This window comes from Monodelphis domestica, chromosome 3 (genome assembly GCF_027887165.1).
Source record: "Monodelphis domestica isolate mMonDom1 chromosome 3, mMonDom1.pri, whole genome shotgun sequence".
NCBI lineage: Eukaryota > Metazoa > Chordata > Mammalia > Didelphimorphia > Didelphidae > Monodelphis > Monodelphis domestica.
The window spans coordinates 387,736,235-387,762,409 of NC_077229.1; the positions used below are offsets into that span (position 1 = coordinate 387,736,235).

The following is a 26,175-nucleotide window of genomic DNA, read 5'->3' on the forward strand; positions in this document are numbered from 1 at the left end:
ATGGATTTTTTTTATGATCAAGATGAATTTTTTCTAGCCATATTTTATAATAAAACATCAGTTCACCAAGAAGGAAGAGAGATAGGTAAGTTAGATCTGAACTATTAATGTGATGAAATTATATATGCCAATTTCGAAATTGGAAAATTGAGTCATGCATTCTACAAACATTAAGTGTATGTACTGATGCGCTGGGAATATATTTTTTCAAAAATCTCAGCCCTCGATGAGCTTACAATCCATATGGAGACCACATGAATACAGTAAAATAAATGTAAAATATATTCAAAGTAAATACAAAGTAAAGGGGGCAATATTAGAAATAGGGGAAGCTAGAAATTCCCTGAAGGTAAGGGGGAAGTACATTCCAGTTATATGTTCTGGGAATACCTATATGCAAAGGAAAGTAGATGAAAGATGAAGAGTCTGATAAGGGGAACAGCAAGTCACATTAGAACCAAAGTAAAAAAAAAAATCTAGACAACACATTAGGGACAGAACAGCCAAAATGAATTAAGAATCATTATGTTAATGTTCATTGAGTAAAAAAGAATGTAATAAGGAGATAATTAACACCCTTTCAAAAGAATTGTCACAGAGAATAGGGTAGAACAAATGGGCCCTGGGACAGACAATAGTGAAGAGAAGGAAAAATATCCTTCTTCTAAGGAGATACATATTTAGATAAATGGAATTTTAACAGTTAAATACTGAGAAGAGTAATTTGTACCCAGAAGTTAACCCAGTCTTTTAACTTTTACTTCAACTAAGTAATGTGATGTTAATTTTAAGAAAAGAGAAGTTATTCAGTTCAGTTTTTAAAAGATGAATTTTGGTTATTACATGCAACTAGGAAAATAAAACAGCTTCTAAAAATAAAGAATTTATTAAAAAAAAGATTAATTTTGGGGGCAGCTGGGAGGCTCAGTGGATTGAGAGCCAGGCCTAGAGATGGGAGGTCCTAGGTTCAAATCTGACCTCAGACACCTCGCAGCTGTGTGACCCTGGGCAAGTCACTTGACCCCCATTGCCTAGCCCTTACCACTCTTCTGCCTTGGAGCCAAAATACTCAGTATTGACTCCAAGATGGAAGGTAAGGGTTTAAAAAAAAAAAGATTAATTTTGGTAGTAAAAGCTGAAAATGCCTTGGCTACTCTAAACAGACACTATTTGATGACAGATATTTCTAGTGTAGAATGGAATGTTGGAGCTATAATCAGATTCAGTCAACAGCCATTTATTAAGACCTTTAGAAGTGCCGGGACAGTGCTCACTATGCATGGAAACACAGAAAACAAAAACAAGGAGTTCACATCTAATAGTTTAAAGGAGGCCTCAAAGATCTAATTCATTCACACTTTTCACCTGTGAGGAAAAGGCCTTCCTAGAGAGGTTAAATAATATACCCAAATTCGTGACTCAAGCCTAGGTCTCACCAAACTACTTTCCCTTTTGGAGCTCACTATAGCCTGCTTTTAGTAACGAAAACTTCATTAATAATAATAGCTAGCATTACACAGTGCTTTAAGATTACAAAACTTTTTACAAATAATGTCTCAATATCCTCACAACTCTGGAAGTGCTAATATTATCACTATATCAGAGATAAGAAAACGAAGACAGATGGATGTTATATGACTTATCCACTGATCACAAAGCCATTGTCTGAGGCCACATCTGAACTTGGGTCTTCCTGACTCCAGATTCAATATTCCATTTACTTTACTATCAGTCATCTATATCTTCACTTGTTTACAGAAATACCCTAAAACCTTTTAGGGAGCAATATTAATGTTTTACATTTGAAATGAACTAGATTTCTTCAACAATATCTATTTAAAATTTCAGTCTTCAATTCTCCCCATTCTCTTCAGCAGTTTTACTAAACTTAAAAAGATTTAAAAATTAACTCTCTTTCAGCTTCAAATTAGGGCACATTTCTTCCCATACATATTTCTAATATGTATTGATCCATCTGACAACCTGCATTGAGCAGAGGAAAGCCCTGAAGCCATTATCACACATCTGCATGTATTGAACTTAAACAAAGTTTTACCTATTAACATCCTAGCACCTATAAAATATAGAGTATATGAGTATAATCTTGTCTCAAAGTCACCCAGGGGCTGGTAAGAGGAGCAAAGTTAATACAATCAATACCCAATTTACAAACAAATCATATTCTGATTTATAAATCATTGTTTAGTACTTTGAACCATTACTCAATTAAAAAAAACAATATAAATTCTAATATCATCCCTTAAAAGCCTTACTTACATCTATTAATAAACTCATCAAAGTATAATAATATGCTAACAGTACCAAAAGAACCTAAACAACTTATTTAACAATATTCAGACTTAACTTGGGACTTCTAAACCAACACTCCTACTGAAAAAGAGCCAGGGATTTTCCCCAGAATGAAATACTTTTCTTGTCCTGCCTCCTGAAGGCCTTGAGGGTTCAAGAAAGGGAAAAGACACCCAAGGCATTACCACTTTCTTTTCCAAGGACTCAAGAATAATTTTTATTATTCATTTAGCATGATCCATTCTTCAGTTTTGCCAGTGGTTATTCAAATTCTTCCTGAACTATAATTTCTGGAATTCACCTTTTTTCCTTTAAAAAAAAAAAAGGACATATCTTCCCATTTCCAATATTCTGACATCTCTTATATTTTTTGAAATTCTTTAGAGATTATTACAATTATTCAGTGATTGTGTCTGCAAGTTCTTTCATACCATGTGATAAAGTTTCTCTAGTCCTGAAGACTTGGCGTCCTTCAAAGAAATAAAGAATCTATTATTTCACTTATTGTGAGATATTTGTTCCTTCTTAATCATGTTTGTAATAATCACTTTCCTGTGAAGATCATTCTTCATAGAAAAAAATTAAATTAAAATGAATTGAGTGGTTCTCATGTCATTATTATTATTAACTGATATTTCAAGCTATAAAAGTTCACACACTCCTTTCCTAACTACTACTCTATAAAATGGTTCAGACAAGTACTATTGTTACCATTTTATAGATGAAGAAAATCAAAGAGGTGAAGGAAATTAACCATAATCATCAACTAAGTGGCAATGACAAGCTTTGAAAACAGACTTTGAGTACAGTTCTCATCCCACTATACTGAGTTACCAATATATGATCTGCTTCCCCACCCCGTGTTTTTTATCCCTGTGTTGTTTACCTTCTGTCCAAACTAATTTAAAAGGCTCTATTTGGGGGGGGAGGGGGTGAGGAGGGCTATCTCTACTTGGGGATTTTGGTTCCCTCTACCAATAAAAAAGCTTCAATTCATTCTGAAATTTAGCCAGGTAACTAATGCTCTTGCTGTTTATTACCTATCACTCTTAATTCATCCTTGAAAATCTTCAGACCTTATGGTAAAAAGTGAAATAATTTCATGACTTTAGAGATTCAGAATAAATAGGATTGGGGAAGGGAATTGAAGAAGACTATAGGAAGAATAGCTCCTTGGCCCAATTGAAGCACATTTAACAAGGACTGGGGAAAAAATGTTTTTCCTGGAACCTCACAATTATAATCAAGAAGGCTTTAAACAAACAATAGTGGGTGGGGGAGTCAGGGAGGGAGACTGCCCACATATATCTGAAAAGCCTGGTACTACAGAAGCAGGTACAAAACAGAAAATAGAACTAGTAATTCATAGGAAACTATTCATGGAGAGAAAGCAATAAAAACTATGGCTTTAGATGTCTACTTTACAAATAGACAAAATACAGGTAATAGAGGGTAAATGAGAGATCCCTAAGGAAAGGAGGCAAATGTGGCCTGATGATTATCACAGACATGGTAGCAATGAACCTCATGACTACAAAATAAGTCTGGAAGGATATATACCTTATTTTTTTTTAAGAGAAAAAAGAAATTGTCTATTAAGAAAACATAAATTCTTGATAGAATATAAATCCTTTGAAGGTAGAGACTTATTTTTATCTTTGCATCCCTACACCCCTAACATAATGCTTGGCATATAGTAGATGTATAATAAGTGCTTACCGATTGAGAAAATCCTGGAATCTAAGAGTGGGGAAATATATTACCCAATATTTGGATGAGGATAAAGAGGAAAAGAGAAATTATTGTTGGCGATAAATTATAGACCAATTTGACAAAAGGAAGAATTAGGTGAGGAGTTTGAAAAGTAGATCATAAATCTGGCGTAGAAGCATGATATTCTCATTTCTGTCAAAAGCAAAGCAATTAGTTAATATGAAATTTGCCATACTGATGAAATAGAAATTTAAGTGACAATTCCATCACATTAATAAGAAGAGGGAAAATACACATCTAGTTTGAATTACAAATTTGTTCTGGAAAAAGGCCATTTCAGAATATATAAAAAGGACAAATAGGATATAGTGGCTCAATATGTTGCAGAGAAGGTAGGACCAAAGAGTATTAAGCCAGAAGATCAAAAATTTAAAGGAATCATTTATACAAAAATATTTATAGCAGCTGATTTTGTGATAGCAAAAAAAAACTATATCTAAAGAGATCCCCAACAACTGAGAAATGGCTAAACAAATTATAGTATGTGGATGTAATGGAATACTACTGTGCTATAGAATTATGAAAAGAACCAACATTTCAGAGAAACCTGAAATGACTTGTACCAACTTCTGCGGAGTGAAGCAAGCAGAACCAGAACATTCAACACAAAAACAATAACATTGGAAAAACAAAGAACTTTAGAAAACAATAATTCTAATCAACACAATGGCAAACCATAATTCCAGAGGTTGAATGATGAAGTATGGTACCCAACTCCTGATAGAAAGGTGATGGACAGATTCAGGGTATAGCCTGAGACTTAAACTTTTTGGACATGGCCAATGCAGGAGTTGATTTTGCTCAACTATGCATACATGTTATCAGGATTTTGTATTTTCTTTTTTTCTAATGCAAATGAGTGGAAAAGGGAGAGGGAAAGATTTGGTTGAAATTTTTTAATTAAAAAAAAAAGGTATAAAGGGGGCAGCTGGGTGGCTCAGTGGATTGAGATCCAGGTCCAGAAAATAAATAAATAAATAAATAAGTGGGAAGAGGGCAGTAAAATCTGCAAATTATGGAACAGAAAGAATGATTTACTCTGCACAAAATATATGAATTATATGGTTAAATACTCACTCAAAAAGAAATAATGATCACTAAAAGTCAATATTGCTACATCAAAAGCATGTCATGCTAAAGGTGAGCAAAAAAGGTAATGAATTACATCAGATTTAAAAGCTTTTACGCTATCAAAACCAATTCAGTTGAAATAAAGAGAAAGTATCAGTTAAGCAAAAACCTTCACATCAAATATCTACCCCAAAAAAACTGACTAAAATATAAGAGAATAAATCCTAGTATAATATTAAGAGAAATTTACCCAATATTTATGAATGGTCAAAGGATATGAACAAATTGTTTTCAAAAGATAAATTTGAACATATCAACAAATGGAAAAAGTGGAAAAAATGCTCCCAGTTACTATTAATAGAATTGTGAATTTTAAAAATTCTGAGATTTTACCTTACCCCACCCCCTCAAAATGACAAAGACAATAAAGGGAAATAATAGTTAATGTTGGAAGGGCAGTGGGAAGACAGCACACTAACTCAATACTGGAAGAACTATGAAATAGTCCAACTATTGTTGGTTATAATACTTGGTTATAAGAAAAATTGCTAAACATCCATAATGCTTAACTCAGACTCACCCACCACTGAGCACAACTCCAAAGAGGTCAAAGCTAGAAAGGCCTCATATATACCAAAGTATTTATAGCAGCACTTCATAATGGGAGGGTGCCCATCAATTCAGAAATGGCTGAACAAGTTGGTATATAGTACATAAGTGTAATTAAATATTATTGCACTTTTAAGAGACAAATGTGGTGAGAACACTGGAGAATGGGCCACAGGCCAATTGTTAAAATTGGGAATTCTCAGCCTAAAGAATAGCCTTGAGGGGGCAGCTGGGTGGCTCAGTGGATTGAGAGTCAGGCCTAGAAATGGAAGGTCCTCCTAAGTTCAAGTCTGGCCTCAGACACTTCCCAGCTGTGTGACCCTGGGCAAGCGACTTCACCCCCATTGCCTAACCCTTACCACTCTTCTACCTTGGAGCCAATATACAGTACTGACTCTTAAGATGGAAGGTAAGCGTTTAAAAAAATAAAATAAAATAAAATAAAATAAAATAAAATAAAATAAAATAAAATAAAATAAAATAAAATAAAATAAAATAAAATAAAGAATAGCCTTGAAAGGAAATATGGAAGTATCCTTCAAATATCTGAAGAGTTCTCATAAAAGGATGAGCCTTGTTCTGCTTAGCCCCTCAGAAAAGGCTATAAATAATGTGAAATTGTCAGTGTTAGATTTAAGCTTGATATAAAGAAAACATTCCTGATAATTATAGACTCTTTCAGGGCAAAGGTCTTCAGAGTCTAGAGGACCATTTAATGAGGGCATTTTAGAAGGGATCCCTTGGTTATATATACCTTGGCCTTTGTCAGCCAAGATCTTTAAGTTTTTGGCAAGTGTCTATCTCACTTTCTATGCATTCATTCCAATGTTCTGTCACTCTACACTAAACAAATGCAGAGTCATGACACAAATTTAGCTATCTTCATGCCTGATATTTCTATTGCTGTCTATTCTACCAGACCAGTGGTTCATTTCATTAGCTTCAACATAAGATCACAGATCAAAAGCAGGAAAGAACAGCAGAAACCATCTAGTTCAACTCCCTCATTTTATGTACAAGCAGGAAGGTTGAGTAAATTGTTCAAGGTCACACATAACGGTCAAAGGTGCTCTAAACTCCAAAGACAAATATATTCTCAAAGCAGTCATCTGTGGTCTGGTAAAATCTAAGGTGGATAATCCTCTACCAGTATAGTACCTCTGACTCAAAAGGCAAATACTTTACTTTCCCTAATTTACAGAATTCTTCAATGAATTCTACAATTTAGGTCCCTATCCTGTGCTAGAAAGGTTAGAGATGAAATGTCCAATGGCTAAGACCCTTGAAGAAGAATCACTGAGTTCTTGTGAAAATAAGCTTTTTTAATATAAAGAAATTTGAGAAAAGTTTGTTTTGGGACAGGAAAGGAACTGAAGAAAAATAGAAAAAACAAAAAAAACCCATGTAAGAAAAATAAAGTAGCACTCATTTCAACCTCTTGCTCAGGAGTGTCCATCGGTGACAGAAAAAAGTTACCATTCTAAGGGTTGTTTTGGCCTCATGGATTCTTATCATCTTTTAATTTTTTTAAATATCAAGCTCAATAATTCAGATACATTGTGTGAGCTCAGTATTTAAAGGTATTGAGAGATTAACTTATTGTGCAATGAAGACTACAACAAACACCTAATTTATGTTTTACAAATTTGTTTACTAAAAGCATCATTCAGAGTACTAAGAGGATTCATTTTTTATTGCTTCCCAATTTAAAAAACTATGTTATGCATATCTGCAGGCATAACACTTTTATAGAATACTTGATAGTTCTATAGTATGTCTCTCTCATTTGATTCATAACACTAAGGCCAGAGGTATAAGCATTATTGTCCTCAATTTTAAAATAAGAAAAACAAAGACTCACAAATTTAAGTGACTACTTCAGTGAGACAGGCTGGTAAAATGTGAGTGGAGAAACAAGTAAGTGGCAGCGGATATGCAAATCTTAAGTTGCTTTTGGATCACTCAACTAAGAAAGCAGAGTCTGGCAAAAGGATGAAAGAGAATAAAGTAGGACTGTGGAAAAAGAAGCAAAAGGAGGGCAAGTTAACTAAGAATGGGCTTTTGAATCACTTTCCTATCATTGTGAGTTCTAAAGTTTCATACTTTCTTTCAGTGTACTTGAAACCTACAAAAATGGAAATCTGGATGTGAGAGGGAAAAAAATCAGCTTCTAAATTTATTCAGTTTGTTAAGTGATTAGAGTATAATTTATGGTGCATATTTCTACAACTGACTCTCTACTTGATTACTTTATACAATATAAATCCCAATCATTCCACCTCACTTTATATTCCTAGTCAACAGTTTTTCCTTGTCATAAAAAATAACTTATTTTTATTATGCCTCCTTCAAAAAAACTGTCCATTATCTAGTTCCCCAATTTAGGTTAGTCCTCAATTAAAGTTTCTATGGGTTTCTAACTATAAAAGTATTGGATATCAAAAGTTTTTACTATAAAATACATGGTTTATAGATCTAACACTAAGTTACCTGTAACTGAATAAATAATCACTTTACTTTCCCAAGCCTCTTTCCTCATCAAAATAATAACAACAATAATAATTATAAACAAGATTTACATAGTACTTTAAGGTATGCAAGGTGCTTTATATGTGCAATCTCATTTAGGCTAGATCAACTCTGAGGTCCTTTTTAGTTCCAAGACTTAATATTCTAAAATTCTAAAGCTAACAATTTAGATATTTCTCCTTTGATCTTTTCTATCCTTCAAGTTTACAAATTAATCAACTATTCTCTGCCCTCAATAATGATAATTCCTGCTTGAGTAGAGAATGGAGAACATAAGATCAGACATATTTATAAGTAATAAATGCTGGAAACAAATATACAAACAAGAAACCACAGCAGGATTGTTCTCAGTAATTAGGGAAGAGAATTCTTATAGTCGTTTCTCTCAGAAAAGGAAAAAAATTTCTACTTTGAAGAACATTTTCAAATCAAATCATTTGCACTGCCACAGTCTAAAAGAGCTGTTATAATTAAGGGTCATTAGTAGTTTCTATAGGAAAGAAGCTTTGGCCTGAAAGGTTGGCATATGTGCATTTTTTAAAAACCAATTAAAAGGATTTCCCTAAGACAGGCAGAACTGGGCTTTTTGTTAGTTTTAGGTTCAGTCTACAGGAAAAGGAAAGGGAGTCTATGTCTTTTAAACAAAGTGCCAACTCACCCTTAGCAGTTGAGGAGTAAACTTGTACTCTATAAATCCTGAGCTAATTCTGGATTCAAGTCTGGATATCTAAGCACCATTCATAAAAAATACCAGCACTATTTATTACACATGTATTATATGCTCTTCAGTTGAGCTAAACTGCCCTTGCTGTTCTTCATATTTGATATTCCATCTACTAAATCCTTGCCTTTGCACAGGCTCTCCCCTCATGTCTATAATGTCCTCTCTTCTCTTCGCCCCCCTTAGAATCCCTAGTATCCTTCAAAGCTCATTTTAAAATGCTACCTTTATATGAGGTCTTTCCTGATCCCCCTCAAAGAAAGAAAAATAGCCTAGTAAATATATTTGTATTTGTGTGTGCTGTGTCAGTGTGCACACATGCTGTCTCACTCTATAGAAAGAAAACTCCTTGAGAAAAGGGAATGTTTCATTTTTTGTCTTTGTATCCATAAAGCAAGTGCATGATCAATAAATACCTAGCTAGATGCCTACTTTCCTAACTATATAACTGGCATGAGAACAACTTGCTCACGCATCTCTATAATTATCTCTGATGAAGGAAAAAAAGCAGGCATTTACAAACAATATTCCACAAAAGAATTCATCTCTGCCATCTTATCCTAAAAGATGCAGAGAATGCATCCTTACCATCATTATTTCTAGAATATTAAAAACGTTTGGGTACAACTCTCTTCTAATAAGGTGACTTCCATACATATGACAAAATCACAAAAAACTAAACACATTAAAAGCAAATATATTTTAAAAAACTAAACTAAAATGTTAGATTGCATGGAAAACAACTTGCAGCACTGTAATCTGGGGAAAAATATTTTTCCTATTTTTTTCACTGCCAAATAACCCTTCAAAACTAGATTTTTTTTTTTTAATTTTTAAACACTTGGAAGTTACTCCTAGATTCTAGTTTTCACTCCATTGCTATCACCTTATTTGACTTTGGGCAACCCACTTTACTTTTGAGGGTCTCATCTCTCATCTGCAAAATGAGGGTAAATTTGCTTTCATGGAGTTCAATCAAAAAATGCTATGACAGACAAAATCTGTCAAATCATGGAAGTAAGCTTAACAATGACAAATCCCTGGCCCTGTAGGTTAGAGGGGCAAAAGTTCACTTGAACTGAAGATTCTACCTCTGCCACTTATTACCTTTTTGACTTAGGTAAGTCATAACCTTTCTGGGTCTCAATTTACTACTTATTCATAAAATCAAGTCAGAATAGATAGCCTCCTCCTCAAATTCCTAACAGTCCTAAATCTGTGATCTTAAGACAAAAAATGATACAGTACCGGTATAACATGAAATCTTGGGTGAGAAACATCATTATCAACAGGATTTGGGGGTAAGGGAAAAGGAAGGCAAAGTTCAGGCATTCCAGATATAGGGCATACCATGAATCTAGGCAAATATGCAGAAAAGCATAGGAATAGTAGTGGGGGGAGAAGGAGCGTGAAATGAGATCAGAAAGATTGGGTAACATCAGATTGTAGAAGACCTTGAATACCCAAGAAGACTGAGCCTTATTCCTTAAGCAACAGAGGATGAATTTTGAAAAATAATAGTGATCTAGCAGCCCTGTTAAGAACTGAATTAGAAGGAGCAAGGGAGGAGTGAGGGAGAGTAGAAAATAGAGTAATATTAGAAGGTCAGTACAATGAATCTAGGCAAATATGCAGAAAAGCATAGGAATAGTAGTTGGGGGGAGAAGGAGCGTGACCAAATGGTTTGTAATAAAGGACTAAAGTATGGTTGCAAAGAGGGGAAGATATCAAAAACAGTATAGAAGTAAAGTCAATAGAACATGGTGAGAGACGGATTAATGAAAGGCAGCACCAAGGTTTTAAACATGGAAAATTTGGTCAATTGTAGTGACACTAAAAATAGACAGAAAGTATCAAAGGTTGAGGGAGAGGGAACAAGCATGGTATTGAATGTATGATTTGAGTTATAAGTGTATATAAATAGAAAATTCGGTAAGATCACTTTCTATCCCTGAAACCTGGCTTCTGACCTGCCTCAACTGAAAATGCTCTCCTCAATGACCTCAGTTATTAATTCCAATGGCCTATTCTCAGTTTTTAACTTTCTTAACCTCTCTCAGAGTTGATCACACCCTCCTCCTGAATACTTTTTGTTCCCTGGGTTTTTGTGGCACTGCTTTTCCCATAACTATTTTTTCTGTCTTAATATCTTCTCAGTCTCTTATGCTGGTTTATCATCTATTCCATCCCCTACATACCAAGCTTATACCAAAGGGCTGTATATATCTTCACCTTTCTTTTATTCTCTACTTCTGCTCTCACTATTGGTGATCTCATCAGCTCCTCTGGGTTCAATAATTATCTCTATGCAGATGGCTCCCCATCAATCAAGAAGCATTTATTAAATGACTGCAATTTGCCTGGCATTGTACTTTATATTATGTCCTCCCTTCTCTCCTGAATTCCAGTACCATTCTCATCAAATTTTTGCTGGAAATCACAACCTGGGTATTCCACAGCCATCTCAAACAGACTCAAAATAAAATGTAGTGTTTTCCTTTGAGCTCATTCTTTTTAATTATCTATTTCTTTTAAAGGTCCTATCATTCTTCTAGTCAACCAGATTTGAAACTTAGGTTCACAATCTCAAAAGTTATCTTTGATTCTATACTCTAACTCTCTCATCCACACCCTCCCCCCCCCCCCCCCCCGGAAGATGTAAAATCATGGCAATTCTACCACTTCAACAACCAGTATGATCTATCTTCTATCATATCATCATAACCCTAATTCAGGCTCTCATCTACTCTCATCTAGACTTTTGCCATAGAACCTCCTAATTGTTCTCCCTATATCAAGTATCCTTCTCCAATCAATCCTACACACAGCTGCCAAAATGATATTTCTAAAGCAAAAGTGTGACCATATGACTCCCCTACCTCAAAAAGTTTTGTTCATTAGCTCTCTTTTACTGCTAACATAAAATAGAAATTCCTCTGTTTAACTAACATTTGAAGCTGGCTCCTTTCCAGATCAATTTCATATTACTCATTTTCCTCCTCCCCCTTCACCATATACTCTACATTCCAATGAAACAGGATTAGATACTTTTCACATGTGACTTTCCATTTCCAGTCTTCATGCTCCTCTCCCCTTCCTAGAATTCAATTCCTTCTTACTGTTCTCTCTCAGAACTCCCAACTCCCTTCCAACTGATCAAAAGCTACCTCCAAGGCTGGGTCCTTCCTGATTCTCAACCTGTTACTGTTCTTTCCTCACCCCAAAAATTACTTCAAATATATTTTGTATCAGCATTTAAATACATATGTATGTATTTTGTATTTACAATTTGTTTCCATGTAGTTGAATGTTATCTCTTTGGGGTCAGGAATGGTTCTATTTTTGTCATTGTATCTCTTATAGCCTTTGTTTCATGGGGCACCACAATGGAAAAAAATCATTACCACATACTCAACCTAATAGTAATGTGCCTCCAAATTACTCTCACAGGAAGGGTGATGGAGAGGAATGTAGAAGCTGTGAACAGCAATATAATTAATGGAGAATTCTGAAGCAAAAACAGGAATAAAAGATGTCGTATCAAAGAACTGTATAAGAAAATATAGGCTAGTCATACGATGAGATCTAGGACAATTGGAATGCTTCATGATATCAGAAGAACTACAGGAAGGCTTCAAATTCAGTAACTAGACTCCATGGTAAACTAATGGGAAATCTTGGCCAGTAATGGCACAGGCATGGATCAGATGTGATCTGCATCACTGAAGAAATTATATCTGTGAGATCATAGTTCCATTTAAGTATCACCAAAGACTAGCAAAATATTTGTTGAATTAAATTAAATGTTCATCTGGAGATAAAGGTTTGAAAGGCAGTAAGTAAAATCATGGAAATGAATTAAATTGTCAAGGGAATAAGTGGAGAAAACAAACAGGTCAAAGTCACAGCCTTGGGAAATATCAAAAGATCAGGAATCCCTGAAAAAAATTGGGAAGTTCTTAAAGAGATACAACAAAGATAAAGAGTGTTATAGTTTAGGGGAAAAAAAAGTATCTAGGATTGTCAGCAGTCAACTATTCCAATTAAGATGAAATCTAAGGGAAAAGTCACTAAATTTGGCAAAAAAATTAATTATTAATTACCTTTGAGAGAAAGGGTTCAGCAGAATAGTATATAGTACCTGATGGAAACAAGATTGCAAGAGCTAAAAGGACAGAAGTGGAGGGAAATGGAAAGGTGGCATAGACTACTTTTTCCAGAAGGTTAACAGTTAAATTGAGAATGACTTGGGAAGGGTTTGTTTTTTTCTAAGATTGAGGAGATATGAACATATTCAAAGGCAGATAAGAAGGAACCAATGAGAGAGATTGGTGATTATGAGATCATAAATTGAGCTGAGAGTTTAAAGATGATCTTTTCCAGGGATTCTTAATCTGAGGCTTATGAACCTGGGTTGCAGGAGGTCTATGAACTTAAGACTGGAAAAAAAATTACATCTTTATTTTCACTAACCTCTAAGTGAAACTTCACATTTCTTTCAATTATGAATTTGCTTAAAAACATTATTCTGAGGAATCTATAGTCTTCACCAGACTGCCAAATGGATCCACAACACTTCAAAAAAAAAAAGTTTTACACACACACACACACACACACACACACACACACACACACCTGCTGTCCAGTTCCCTCATTTAAGAATCCAGTTTATTACACTCATTTTATAGCAGAGGTAACAAATTCTGAAAGTAACTTGGCCACTGCCCAACATCTTAGGAGTGATAATTTGAAAGTCTTGAAGCTATTTTCTATACCTTTCTATACTCAACCCAACAACCATAATCACTACAATCTAACTAGCAATTAGTTTGCAAAGCACTTTCTTCACAACCCTCTGAATTTAAGTACTATGATCCACACATTACAGAAGAGGAACCTGAGGCTCTAAAAGGTTAAATGAATTACACATGACTATATAACTAGTTAAAGACATATTTGTGGCAGAACTCAATCCCAGGCATCCTTCATTTTGAGTTCAAACTTCTTTTCACATTACCCACTGCCTCTTGGTACCATGGAATATACCTAAATGTATATTTTTATAATTGATGTTTATTTACTTTTTTAATACTTCCTATGTTTTGTATTTTATACTGCAAAGAATAAAATTAGCTTAGCCATGCAATTTTCACCAAAAAAAGGTATGATTTTTGGTAGTAGTTTCTAAAAAAAAAAATATTATAAGGACTGAATAGAATTAAAGCACAAACCTTGGAAAAATCATTGAGCAATCAATGTACAAGAACTGTCCTGAAGAATGAGTAAATTTTGGTCTTTTATTATATAAATATTCCAGTTGATATTGGAGAGAAAAGGGTTCCTCACATTGTACTCATCTTCTAATTCTCCCAATTGCCCACTTAAGCTAATGGACAAATTCTCAGTTGCAACAAGACGCATCAACAGACATCCATACAAAAGGTAAGTATGGGTCAGTTTCTCATGGAATCTAAGCTTGTTGGGAACCTTAGATCAACAAGCACAAATTCTTGATTTTTACAGATGACAGAATTAAAGATAAAAGAAATTGTGGCCTGTCTGTCACACAAAACTACTTAAATACAGTTTGAATTTGAACCCACAATTTGTGATTCTAAGTCCTGTACAGTTTTTATTAACTACACAGGCTCTGTTCAACTCCACCCAAAAAAATGAAATGAGGAGTTGGACAGGACAGAGTGAAGGGTTACTTGAAGAATAAATGGCATCTTGTCAATCCAAAACAGTCAACTGCCTGAATTAAAAATCAGTTTGTTATGTTTCAACTGGAATGGTTGACATTTCCTTCTCCATTTCATTTTATAAATGAGGAAACTAAGGCAAACAGGGTTAAAGGACTTGCCCAGGGTCACACAGGTAGTGTCTAAGGCCAGATTTGAACTTGGATCTTCCAGTCTCCAGGGTTGACACTCTGTTCACCATGCAGCTAGCTAGCTGCCCCTAAAACATCAGTACTATGGATCAGTAGAAAAAAATATTCTTTGATTTAAATTCACTTAGGAAAATAGAATATTGACTCTATTAAGTCTGATTATGAGTAAGTCACCTTACCCCTTTCTATATTATGCTTTCCTCATCTGCAAAATTATTATTAACCCTTCCTACAACTTAAAACCATTTATTCCATTTTAACAGACAAGTCAACTGGGAAATGATATATCTGGTTAGAATCAGATTATATAATACATAGAGAGAATCCATATATACATTTGATTGTAAAGAAACAATGCTTAAAGTTTTTTTAATGTATTCAAGCACTCTGTTAAACCTTCTTTAAACTATAATTAATATAATGATCCCTCTATAAATATTTTGAGGCAAAGAGAAAATATAAATGCAAAGTAGTGGTATTATCTGTCCTACATAGGAAATAAGCGTCTTGTAAAAAACAAGTGTAGAGTACAAATGTGGTGGGGGGCTTGGGTCTTTTCAAGCTTCCTGACTTTCTCACTTCTTCCAATATGAAAATTAAACACATATAAGTTAGAAGTTATTTCAAAACTGCTCTTCTCTGCTCCAAATAACTGTCTTTAATTTAGTGTATATACAAACACTATAAAAGTTTTTTTTCTTCCAATAACTGGATTAAGACAAACCAAATTAAGGTATCATCAAAGGAGAACAGGAAAGATGCAAAAACTGTCAAAACCAATAACCATTAATTAAATATATGACATGTGACAATATTCATTAAGTTCAAGAGCTTCCAAGGGTATGGCATGGTCATGTACTAACCAGAAGTGGCAGGCTTGACTTTTTTACATGAATGTGTTTTGAGGATATTTTTCCTAAGTCAACAGTTGTTCACTTTCAAAATATCCCTAGCTCCTATAGAATGGAATGGAACTTAAGAGACACTTAAGACTTAAGAAAGACACTTCTTTCTGAGAAATAGCTAGGCACTTACCTAAAATACTTATTTGTACTTTTTTTATATTGTTCAATAAATAATCAGCCCATCCCCTCTTCCCCCAACAACTCACATACTCAGGTTCTCCCTCTCCATCATCAGCCTATTTGGGGGACAGAGAGGTTTTAAAAGTCGAGGTACTTCAAAAACCAAGAAAGAAGATGAGTTAATACTAAGGGTTAAACCCAGGGAAGTACAGAAGCAGTCCTGGTGTTGATTTTTTTTTAAACACCACTGACAAAGTTTCCCTTTTGGCCACATTTTTAACTTTTCTTCTGACTCTCAAATATTATCAACTATTCTTAAACTGCTTTTAAATGTAAAAAGAAGAGCAGTGTTCAATAAAACCAATATAGATTGGCAAAAACCCAGGCATACATTTCAACTATCCTCTTTTTCTTTAGACTCTACTCTTTGACCTGTTTTTCCCCTTATTACAATCAAATCTCAACTGACTCCACAGAGCAGATTAGACAAATATTCATAATGCCAAATCACTTGTTATGTTCCAAGGATAGAAAAAAACTACTAACCCTCCCCCTAAGCTTTTCTAGAGAAGCACAGGTTGCTACACAGGTCGTCAGGCAAATGTCCAATTGGTCTATGGGTTATATCTACAATTCCATACCCTAATCCCACAACCAAATCTGGAGCTATCCAGAAGACAAGCAATTTCTGCAACAGGTTCTACACAGTAGCCTGGTTATGTAAATGAAAGTTCTAAAGTTTTATCTATGCTTATTTCTGTTCCTTTCCTTTCCTGGCTCAAATGGATTAGATCCTTTTGTAGTACTAACGCATCACAATAGGCAGATACTCAAATCAGAGGCAGATTTTAACCCCAAAGGCAGACACTTCAGGAGTTATTTATAGCTGGCCTAGGTTTCCATAATATATCCAATTGGATATGAATTAACCAGTCTTTTCTACCTTAATCTCTACCACAACTCTTCTTTTCTACTTCCAAATTCTTGTCCATTATTGAGGAGGTATAGGTAACAATAATATAAAAAGTGGGCTACTGCCTCAGCCCCTCCAGGAAGTAGGTGACAAGTCATCAATCTCTCTTTTCTTTAATGCCAAAGTGAGCTTGCCTTCAGTTTACAGTGACATAAGGAGGCATCAAAGAAAATAGGGGAAAGTGTGAATTCTTGAAGGCCACACTTTAGATAAAAGTCCTAAGCAATTTGAGCATCACCAGAATTAACAGATGTTCAGTGTCTATTCCACTAACTCTAGCAGTGACATAAACCATATTCCATGTCCCATAAAACGTCCTGCTACCTAGCGATGGAATGGTAAGTTCATGATTAAAAACAAACAAAACAGTGAGGACAAACTATGGTGCGGGATACAATCAGCAGAATCTTCTGGAAAACCACTGACATGGATAATGGGAATAAGTAATTCCAAAATTAGAGCATGCCTTCCAAGGTGGATAGTGTCTAACTTCCAGAATGTTCCTGAACAGAACAGGACATATGTCTCATTTTGTTTAAAAAGACAAATTATATTCCAATATTTTAATTTTTAACCATACTGGTAATACATAATTTACAAATATTATTATGTTATTCAAATTTTCAAATCCAGGCTCTACCTTAGGAAGCTCTAAAAAAAAACAGAAAAACTCTCTTCATCATCCTACTATTCTCAGAAGCCAGAGATTTAGACTTCAAAATCAATCCAGGTGAAACAAGTTATGGGCATGTGGCTATAATGTATCATACATACTTTCAAGTATCAATTTCCATGCATTGCAAAGTATTGTAAATGATTTTTTAATCAGAATCCTTTACTATCACTTTTTAAAAATAAATTCCTATTCTTAATAACTCTATTAGTGTTTCAAAATCTGGATGTGTTTGCTTAATAGGATTAGTGTTGACTATGATTTATTATCCTGATAGCTTGGGAAATTGATAACTATCTATAATAGAAATGTCTAAAGCAGCTTAACACAGTGCTCCATACATAGGAAGCACTAATAAATGTTTATCAAAATGAATTCAAATAAAGTAAAAGAGAAGGGAATCTTTACCTTTAATTCCACATTCTCAAACATAAAAATACCAAAATAAGGGATAGGAGGAAAGGCCCAAAATTAAGACTACTTTTAAGCATTTATTACTGAGAATAATAGCAAGTTGGAGAATGCTTATTAAACTTTTTGAGTTCAATATTTTCATCAAAATTCAGGCATAATACTTAAGTGAGCTAACAAAATTTTCTGTCACAACTTTCGAAAGCTGAGACTAAATTTGATACAATTGTGTCAGCTTTTTAAAAAAATGTAACTTTGCCTATTTAATCATAATCTAATTGTAATATAAAAGAAAACAAGTGAATTGGTTGTAACTCTATTCAACTGTATTATTACAGAAAAATCTGGTCACTTAATTTGCATCCCAATTTTCTTGGCTTTAAAAACTGTTTGCATTTACCTTTAAAAAAATGGAATTCTGAGAATCCTAATAAAACCAATAAAATCAAAATCCGTTACTTTTAGACAACTTATATAAGAGCCATATTCCCTGTGTGAAAAGGCAAAGAAAAAATAAAATTTAAATTCCATTCCTAAGTGATTAATAAGGAATTTGTGCACAGTACCACTGTAGAAGACTCATTTATAAAACATTAGTATTTCTTTCCTTTATCTGTTGGTTTTATGGCTGAGCTGTTATCGTTCATATTAAAATGGAAACTTTTCCTTTTAAAAGCAACCTGAAGTTAGTAGTTATAAATTATATGTCTACCTCTCCAACTAAATTTGCCTCTAAATTCATGAAGAATTTCAAACGAAATCATTTAGCAGCAATTTCTACTGCTGCTAGACACTGCCTGATTCAGTTGAAGTGACTTTTGACTAGTACCCTACAATTCACATGTCTAACTCTTCCTGGCTAATGGATTCCAGGTCAGACCTATCTTCAGCACCCAGGTCTTTTTTGAGGTTTTGTGCCCAATAAGGAGCAGAAGATGTTAAAGGAGGTACCGCCTTGCTATTTGAACACGCTAGTAACAATCACTTTCCTGTACATTTCAATTGCCCTTCCTCACCACAGCAATTGAGAAAACAGTGACTTGAATAAATGTTTTCCATAAGGGGCTGTGACTTAATCTTCAAGCCCTCTTGCTATTTTTACAGCCTGTTCCACACTACTTTGTATAGCCAAGCATCCGTTGCTCCACCCCACCCCCAATAAAAGTCTTGCACTTCAGAAAGAAACCAACTAACCACAGCCCCTAAAGCCCCACCTTTCTCTATACCTTGGGGTATGCTGGTCACTCCCCCTCCCTCAACAAATACACACAGGTTAGCACGCCATTTCCTAGCATTTATGGCTGCAATAGAACAATTACATCCCACCCTTCATTCCCGTTACTTTAACCCTTCGAGCGCTGTTTGCTCTCTGCAGGTCATTACTCACCCCTGGATACCCGGGCTATATGTCCTAGTCTTCCAGGGGGTGCCAGGTCTCTGCTGCTGCTCCTGGGGAAGGTGGTTATTGTTCAGCGCGGCCCCCCGGCTTCCAGACAGCAGATAGTTCATCCCATAAGTGCTAGCTTTATTCTCCCGTTTCCTGCGGCCGGGATGGTACTGGTGCTGCTGGATGGAATTGGATGAGGTGGGGGCAGAAGACGGCGGGGGCTGCTGCTGCGGTGACTGCTGCGGCTGCGGTGGGGGCTGAGGAGGCGGCGGCGCTAGGAGGTTGGTGTTGACTCCACTGTGCGGGTTATGGTGGTGGTGATGGCCATTCACGCTATTGAGATTGTTCAGTTTGTTCTCATTGAAGTTAAAAAAGGCGCCGGGGCCTCCCCCACCGCCCCGACCAGGTAAGGTCCCACCGCCACTCCCGGATAGAGTCCGACCCGAGGAGGCGCTGCTGGAGGACGAGGAGGAGGAAGAGGAGGAGAAGCCGGGACTCTCGGTGCCAGACTCGTTGTTGGAAGAGGTGGACGACGACGAGGACACGGAGGGAGACTTTTGCAGCCGCCGCCCGCCGTCTGTACTCCCAACCACTGAGGCAGGGACCAGTCCGGTCAGAAGCACCGGCAGCGCCGTGGGCGGCGGGGGCGGGGAAGCAGAGGAGAGGCTTCCGCTCCCGCTGCTGCTGCCACAGTTACTGCTGCTGCTGCCGCCGCCGCCGCTGCCGGCTGGGGTAGGAGCCGGGAGAGTCGCGGTAGGGCCAGCTTTGACAAGTGAGGTGCAGCTGTGGCTCCCACCGCCAGGGGTGCAGGGAGAGGAAGCGGCGGCGGTCGTGTCCAGAGCCGGGGAGTTGAGGCAGAAATACGGTGGATAGCTAGAGCTGCTCCGCCCCACTCCCTGCGAGGTCTCCCAGATCTGCATCCAGAGAGCATTAGCGGGTCCTTTCTGCTCGGGCTGAATCCAGGCCACACGCGGATCCATTCACCCTCTCTCCGCCGGCCGCCTCTCCTCCCCGAGCAGAGACGACTGCAAGCCCACGAACCCTTCCCACCCCCTGCACACGCGCACGCACAACACACACTCACACTCACACAGACAGACTCGACGGGCACTCACTCACTCACCCCAGACGGAGCAGGCTTGGTAGCCGGCAAGAGCAGCAGCAGCAACCCCGCCCCCTGGTTCTCCCGGGCGGCGGCAGCGGAGCACAGCCCCGCAGCCCTGCCCTCCAGGCTCCAAGGCCTCCCCCCACCCCGGCCAAGCTCACACACACTCACTCACACACAAACCCACCCCTCCAATCCCCCCCGAGACAGACAGACAGACACCAAGAGCGCTGCCGGCCGCGCGGTCCGGCCCCGGCGCTGCTCCAGGCCGGCTGCTCGCTGGCTCGCTTCCCCCCCCCCCACGATGTCTCGGCCGCCGCCGCCGGGGTGGAGGAGAGAGGGAGCAAAGACAGGAGGGAGGGAGACAGGGAGACAGCAAGAGGGAGGGAGGGAGGGAGCGCAGGCAGAGGCGTCGGGCCCGGGCTGGGCTGAGGCTGGGAGGCCGGGGCCGGGACAGGCAGGGTCGAGGCCGGGGACGCGGGCGGGCTCCGGCGCTCGGCACGTTCCTGGCGGGCGGCTCCGGCCTTTCTCTCTCTCGCTCGCTCTCTCTGGGGTTCCCAAGTCACACGCCCCGGAGCGGGGGCCGCGGCGGCGGCGGCGGCGGCGGCGTTACCCACAGGCCGGGGGGAGCGGCCATCTGTAATGGGGCGGGCGGGGAGAGGGGACTGGGAGGGGGGGCAGCCGAGGGGGCGGGCCCAGCCGCCCCGCAGCCGGCAGAGGACGCCCCGGAGGAGGGGACCGGGCGGCGGGCGTGCTACGTCTACCCGAAGCCCGGGGCTTCTCGGTCACTCTCCGGCCCCTGCTATTAGGGCACAGACAGTCCAGGAGACAGCAGCGCAGAGCAGGAATCCCGACCGAAGAGGAGGCCGCCGCCGAGGCTCCAATGAGGGGAGGGGGGGAAAAGGAGGAGGGGCCGGGGGCGGGCAGAGGGAGGGGGAGGGGGGAGCAGGGAGGGCCGCCCTCGCCGGCAACAGAATTCGCACTGCGCATGTGCTGTCGATTTTAAATCCTCACTAGACTCGGCCGCCTTGGTTACCACGACTGCGCACTAGGGCGCTTCTCGGGACTGGCTGAGGGAAAGCAGGATGGAAGATGTTGGAGTACGCGACAGGGAGGGGCTAGTGATCTGGGGAAGGGGTGTCGGAGTGGTGTCTGGAGGCTTAAGAAACCGCTCACCCGCGCTTCTTTTAAAATGGACTTTACCTGCGGGGGCGGGGGGGGGGGAAAGAGGCGTGTGTCTGAGTGTGTGTGTATGTATGCCTTTCCAGTCCCAGCAGTACATACACCGTTCTAGGCACACACGGACACACGTTGGGACCGGGGCCAATTCCCAGAGACGTGCGCGCGTTGTCTGCTAGCTGGAACATTTGGAACCTCTCGGAAAAGCCGAGACTCCTGCCGCCGAGGGTCCCTTTTGAACCCCGCCCGACTCTCCAGTGCGCTTGCGCAGCGGGACCCCTTAGCCGCCGCCACCCCTGGATGGAACTTTCTGCGCAGCTGGGGAAGGAGGAATCCTACCCCCCACCCCCACGCCTCGTATTCTGGGCCCTAATTCCGTAGGGGGGGAGAGGAGGGAAGGTGATGAAAGCTGCCAAGGCTTTTGCTGTTACGTTGGGGAGGGAGGAGGGGAGCGGATGAGGGCCCGCATTGATTGTGAGCTTCAGAGCTCAGCAGTTTCCCTCAAGCTGCCTTCCTCCCCCTGTCATAACTGGGGCCATGTGCCTCCTACGCCAGAACCCGGGGCTGCCTGCCCCTGAGAAGCTGTGATTTAGAGCTGATCATCAAACGGCCGCTTCTATTTCCTCTCCTCCCTGCTGGGCTCAAGCAAGTGCCTCCTAAAGCCTCCGCCGTGCAGCGGCCTGACTTGAAAAGAGTCTGAATTGCAGTTCATTGCAATATAACTTTTGTCTTGCCACTCTCCCAGCCCCCGGTTCAGTTCCCAGGATCAGAGCCGATTTCAAAACCTCTAGTCTCGTTAAGCAAGAAGTCCTGGCAGTGGCATCCTCAGTGTCCCAAACGCGGTGGATTTGCCGAGCAACGAGCCCTAGGAGTTTAGCCTGTCTGCCAGACAGCTAGTTTCAGTTTCATTTCCTTTATACTGTTTCATTCAACGAGACTGTATTACATAAGTAACAAAGGTATAATAAATAACTTCGGCTTGGGTGGGAACACGACCTACAGCAGGATGCTAGAACCGGCAGGAAGTGGCAAATCAAAATTCCAGGGGTCCAGTTCCAGCCCCCAGATGCAGATTAATTATCGTGTTCTATAGAGAAAAAGAATTTGCCTGTACGAAAAAGTGAAAAACCCCAATGTTAATTTTCAATGTTCGTTATGGATCCTCTCGACAGGAATACCTAACCACATACATCTGGTTGTTTAAGATCATTTTCTTCCCAAATAAACTACCAAGTTCTAGTAGCGTTTTGGTGCCCGATTTGCCAGGCAAATAATTTCCAAATACTTTTCCTTGCTGCTTTTATGCTTCAGAGTAATAATACACAGTAATGATGCACTATAGAATTAATGTAGTAAGCAAGTTATTCTTCTTAAACAATTAACTTAGTATCAAAATAAAACATACCAAAATTAGTCAAGCAAATATTCTCGAGGAAATGACTCAAGCCCTTAAATACAGATTTTCCTTGACTTAAAGTATTGATGTTCTCCTTTTTGGCAAAATTCATTATATTATTGGCCAAACTTCTGTTACATTTAATTTCTACCCTGTGAAGTATGAAATAGCTTGTACTTAAAAGTTTTTGTGAGGATCAAAGACTTGAATGGGAAGAAAAAAACAGATATCACAGATTTAAGGCTGTGAAAGACCTCATTTTATAGATGAGCCAGATCTGCCCCAGGTCCTCTGGCTTCAGCTCCAAACCTTTAGCTTTTTGCTTCCTCCTTAAAATCTCCGTTTAAGTCCCATTCCTGAAGCAATCAACTTTGGGCAAATTACTTAACTTTTCAGTGAACAAGAAAACAGCTGTTAAATTGTACAGGAGTTGTCAATCTGCACTGGTAAAAGGAATTTCCTCACTGGGAGATTGCTCACTACAGATCTAATCTGAGGAAGAAAGAGAATGTCAACCTTCAATTAAATCCTCCAAAATAGATATCTATTGATCATATTTAATTTTAAGTACTTATGCAATGTGAAATTTATCTCACCTCAATATCATTGTGCCCTTCACTACCCATCCTCACTTTAAGCATAATCTCAAGTACCTGGGCTTGTCTCAAATCTAACAGCTTAATGTTGCCCTTTTTGTATTTGTTCTTTCTTGATTTCAGGCTAGTGAGTATCCCAGAATAGCTGTGTATAGGCTTGATTAGGTTGCTTGAGACAACATAGTAAGTTTGAAAGATCTAGAAGTAATGAGTTGGAGCAGATGCAAGGGTAACTTTTGTATTTGAGAGTTAGCCACTGGCAAAATATTTAACCTGTTAGGATAGAACAACCCCAGTCTGGCCCATTTTATGTACAACAGATATATACTAGGAATCATATGGATCATGCCCAGCTGAGTGTGATATGATATGCCTACATTCTGAAAAATGCTTTATGTTCTGATAAGCCTCCTAGCAGATTATAACAGTGGTTATAAATTGGAAGTAAATTCTGTTCTAGCCATTCTGTTATAGTACACTGTGATTCTTTTCTGCTCAATATTCCTAAAAGTATAGGAATTTTATACCCTGATCCATAATGTGCATTTAGTACCCTTTTTCCTCTCTTGAGAATTCCTTAGGCTTTTGTGCCATGGCCTGACTTATGGAGGTAGGGGGAAATAATCATAATAATCACTACTATTTATATAGTACCTACTTTTATAGTACCAAGTACTGTTCCAAACACTTTACTCTCATTTGATCCTCACAGCAACCCTGAAAGGTGGATGCCATTATTATTCCCATTTTACTTTTGAGGAAACTGAGGCAGAGGTTAAGCAACATAACCAGCATCATACAGCTAGTCATCCTGATTCTAAGCCCAGCACTCAACCACTATGCCACAACTACCTCATATCATTTAGCAGAATTTATTTATTTTAATTAAAATCACCTATGATGGGAATCTTCATGAGGAAACAAATGTGAGAAAAGGGAACTCCCTCTCACCAAAGACCAGAACAAAACATTGTCAAGAATTTGCCTGAGTACTTGAAAAGGAGGTGAAAGTAACCCAGGTACTGTGGATTCTGCCAAGAAATGCCTCAATCCTAAATATTCAAATGGGTTCTACTATCATGTCTATACAATTGACTGCCAAATCTAAAATTCTAGCCCTACCTATCTCCAGAATTCCAGGCCTAGTTTATAATAAATGCCACTAGGATGTGTTTTGCCTTCTCAAACTCAATAAGTCCAAAATAGAACTTTCGATTTCTCTCCTAAAGTTTCCCCTTCTCCAGCCTTTACTATTTCTGTTGACTGTACCACCATTCTTCTAGTAACCCAAGTTTATAACTTCTAGGGTTTTCCCTCTCCCTCTTATCCCATGCCATCAGTTGCCAAGAGCTATCCTTTCTGTTGCAACATCTTCTGCATTCATTTTCTCTCCACTCACACAGTCAACAGTCTATTTCATGACTTACTGCCTTTCAATTATTTTCATCATGGTATGCTAATTGGTCTCCTTAGGCTCCATTCTTTCCCTTTTTCAATGTGTTTTTTTCAGACACCTGCAAAAATAATCTTCCTAAAGTATAGGTCTAACTATATTACTCCCCTACTAAAAAAACAAAACAAACAAAAAACAGACCAGCTAACTATTTAAGTTTTTGCATAATCAACCTGCCTTTACAGATTTATTTTAGATGACTCACATAATCTATGTTTCAGGGAAACTGATCTACTGGACAATCTGTCCCCCACGTCTGGAATGCAATGTCTTCATCGATTTCTGCAAGAATTGGCATCTTTCCCTGAGACTAGTACAGTTAACTATTCTTTCTTGATATTTCTTGTTGCCTCTATACATGCTATATCATTCCAGCATAAAGTTAATTTCCTTGAAGTATTCTTTTACTTATTCTTTGTATCTTCTGCGTCTTACACAAAGGTAACACTTGGTAAATAAGTTAGATTTAACTAAAGTTAAGAAACAATATATCTACTAGAACTTTAAAATATTATGCATAAAAATCTCCAAGCTTGATTTTCCATTTACATATGTGTGTGTAAAATATATATATGTACATATTTATACACATATATATTATACAGGTTATATTTTTCCTCAACTTTTCTATTTATAAGCCTCAAGATATTACATATATTTTTTCTTATTTGGTACAAAAGCCCGTTTTCTCCTACTTGAATTTTTCAAAGCAAAAGACTGTGATTTCACTGATACAAGGAAGTCAAAGTGAAGAAATTCCATCTAGCAATACAAGTAAGCAGTTTCTCTGCAAGTTATGGTATTAAAAGATTGCCTAGAGCAATGAGAAGTTAAGTGACTTTCCTACAAGACACATAGTCAGTGTGTGTCAGAGGCAGTGCTTAAGCCCAGGTCTTCCTTGAATCTAGATCTCTAATCTTTATAGAGTTTATGCCATGCTACCTTTCAAACTTTTCAAGGTGATATTATTTTAGTTTTAACGACTTTTCACCTTTAAAGTATATAATATGTAGCATTTCTGGAAAGTAGTACATCTAATGATTCTATTTTATGAGCTTCAGAACTTGAAGG

General features: G+C 38.3%; 1 protein-coding gene across 3 annotated transcripts in view; it reads right to left on the bottom strand.

Annotated features, from left to right (window-relative positions):
* TENT4A (terminal nucleotidyltransferase 4A) overlaps positions 1–21,331 on the bottom strand; it is an 88,432-nt gene extending 67,101 nt beyond the window's left edge. For all 3 annotated transcript variants that reach the window (XM_007486800.3, XM_007486799.3, XM_001371500.5), the window contains exon 1: positions 19,376–21,331. In XM_007486800.3, the coding sequence (XP_007486862.1) occupies positions 19,376–20,355 (980 nt within the window). In that variant the 5' untranslated portion in view covers positions 20,356–21,331. The remainder of the gene's footprint in view (positions 1–19,375) is intronic.
* Between the last annotated feature and the right edge of the window lie 4,844 nt (positions 21,332–26,175).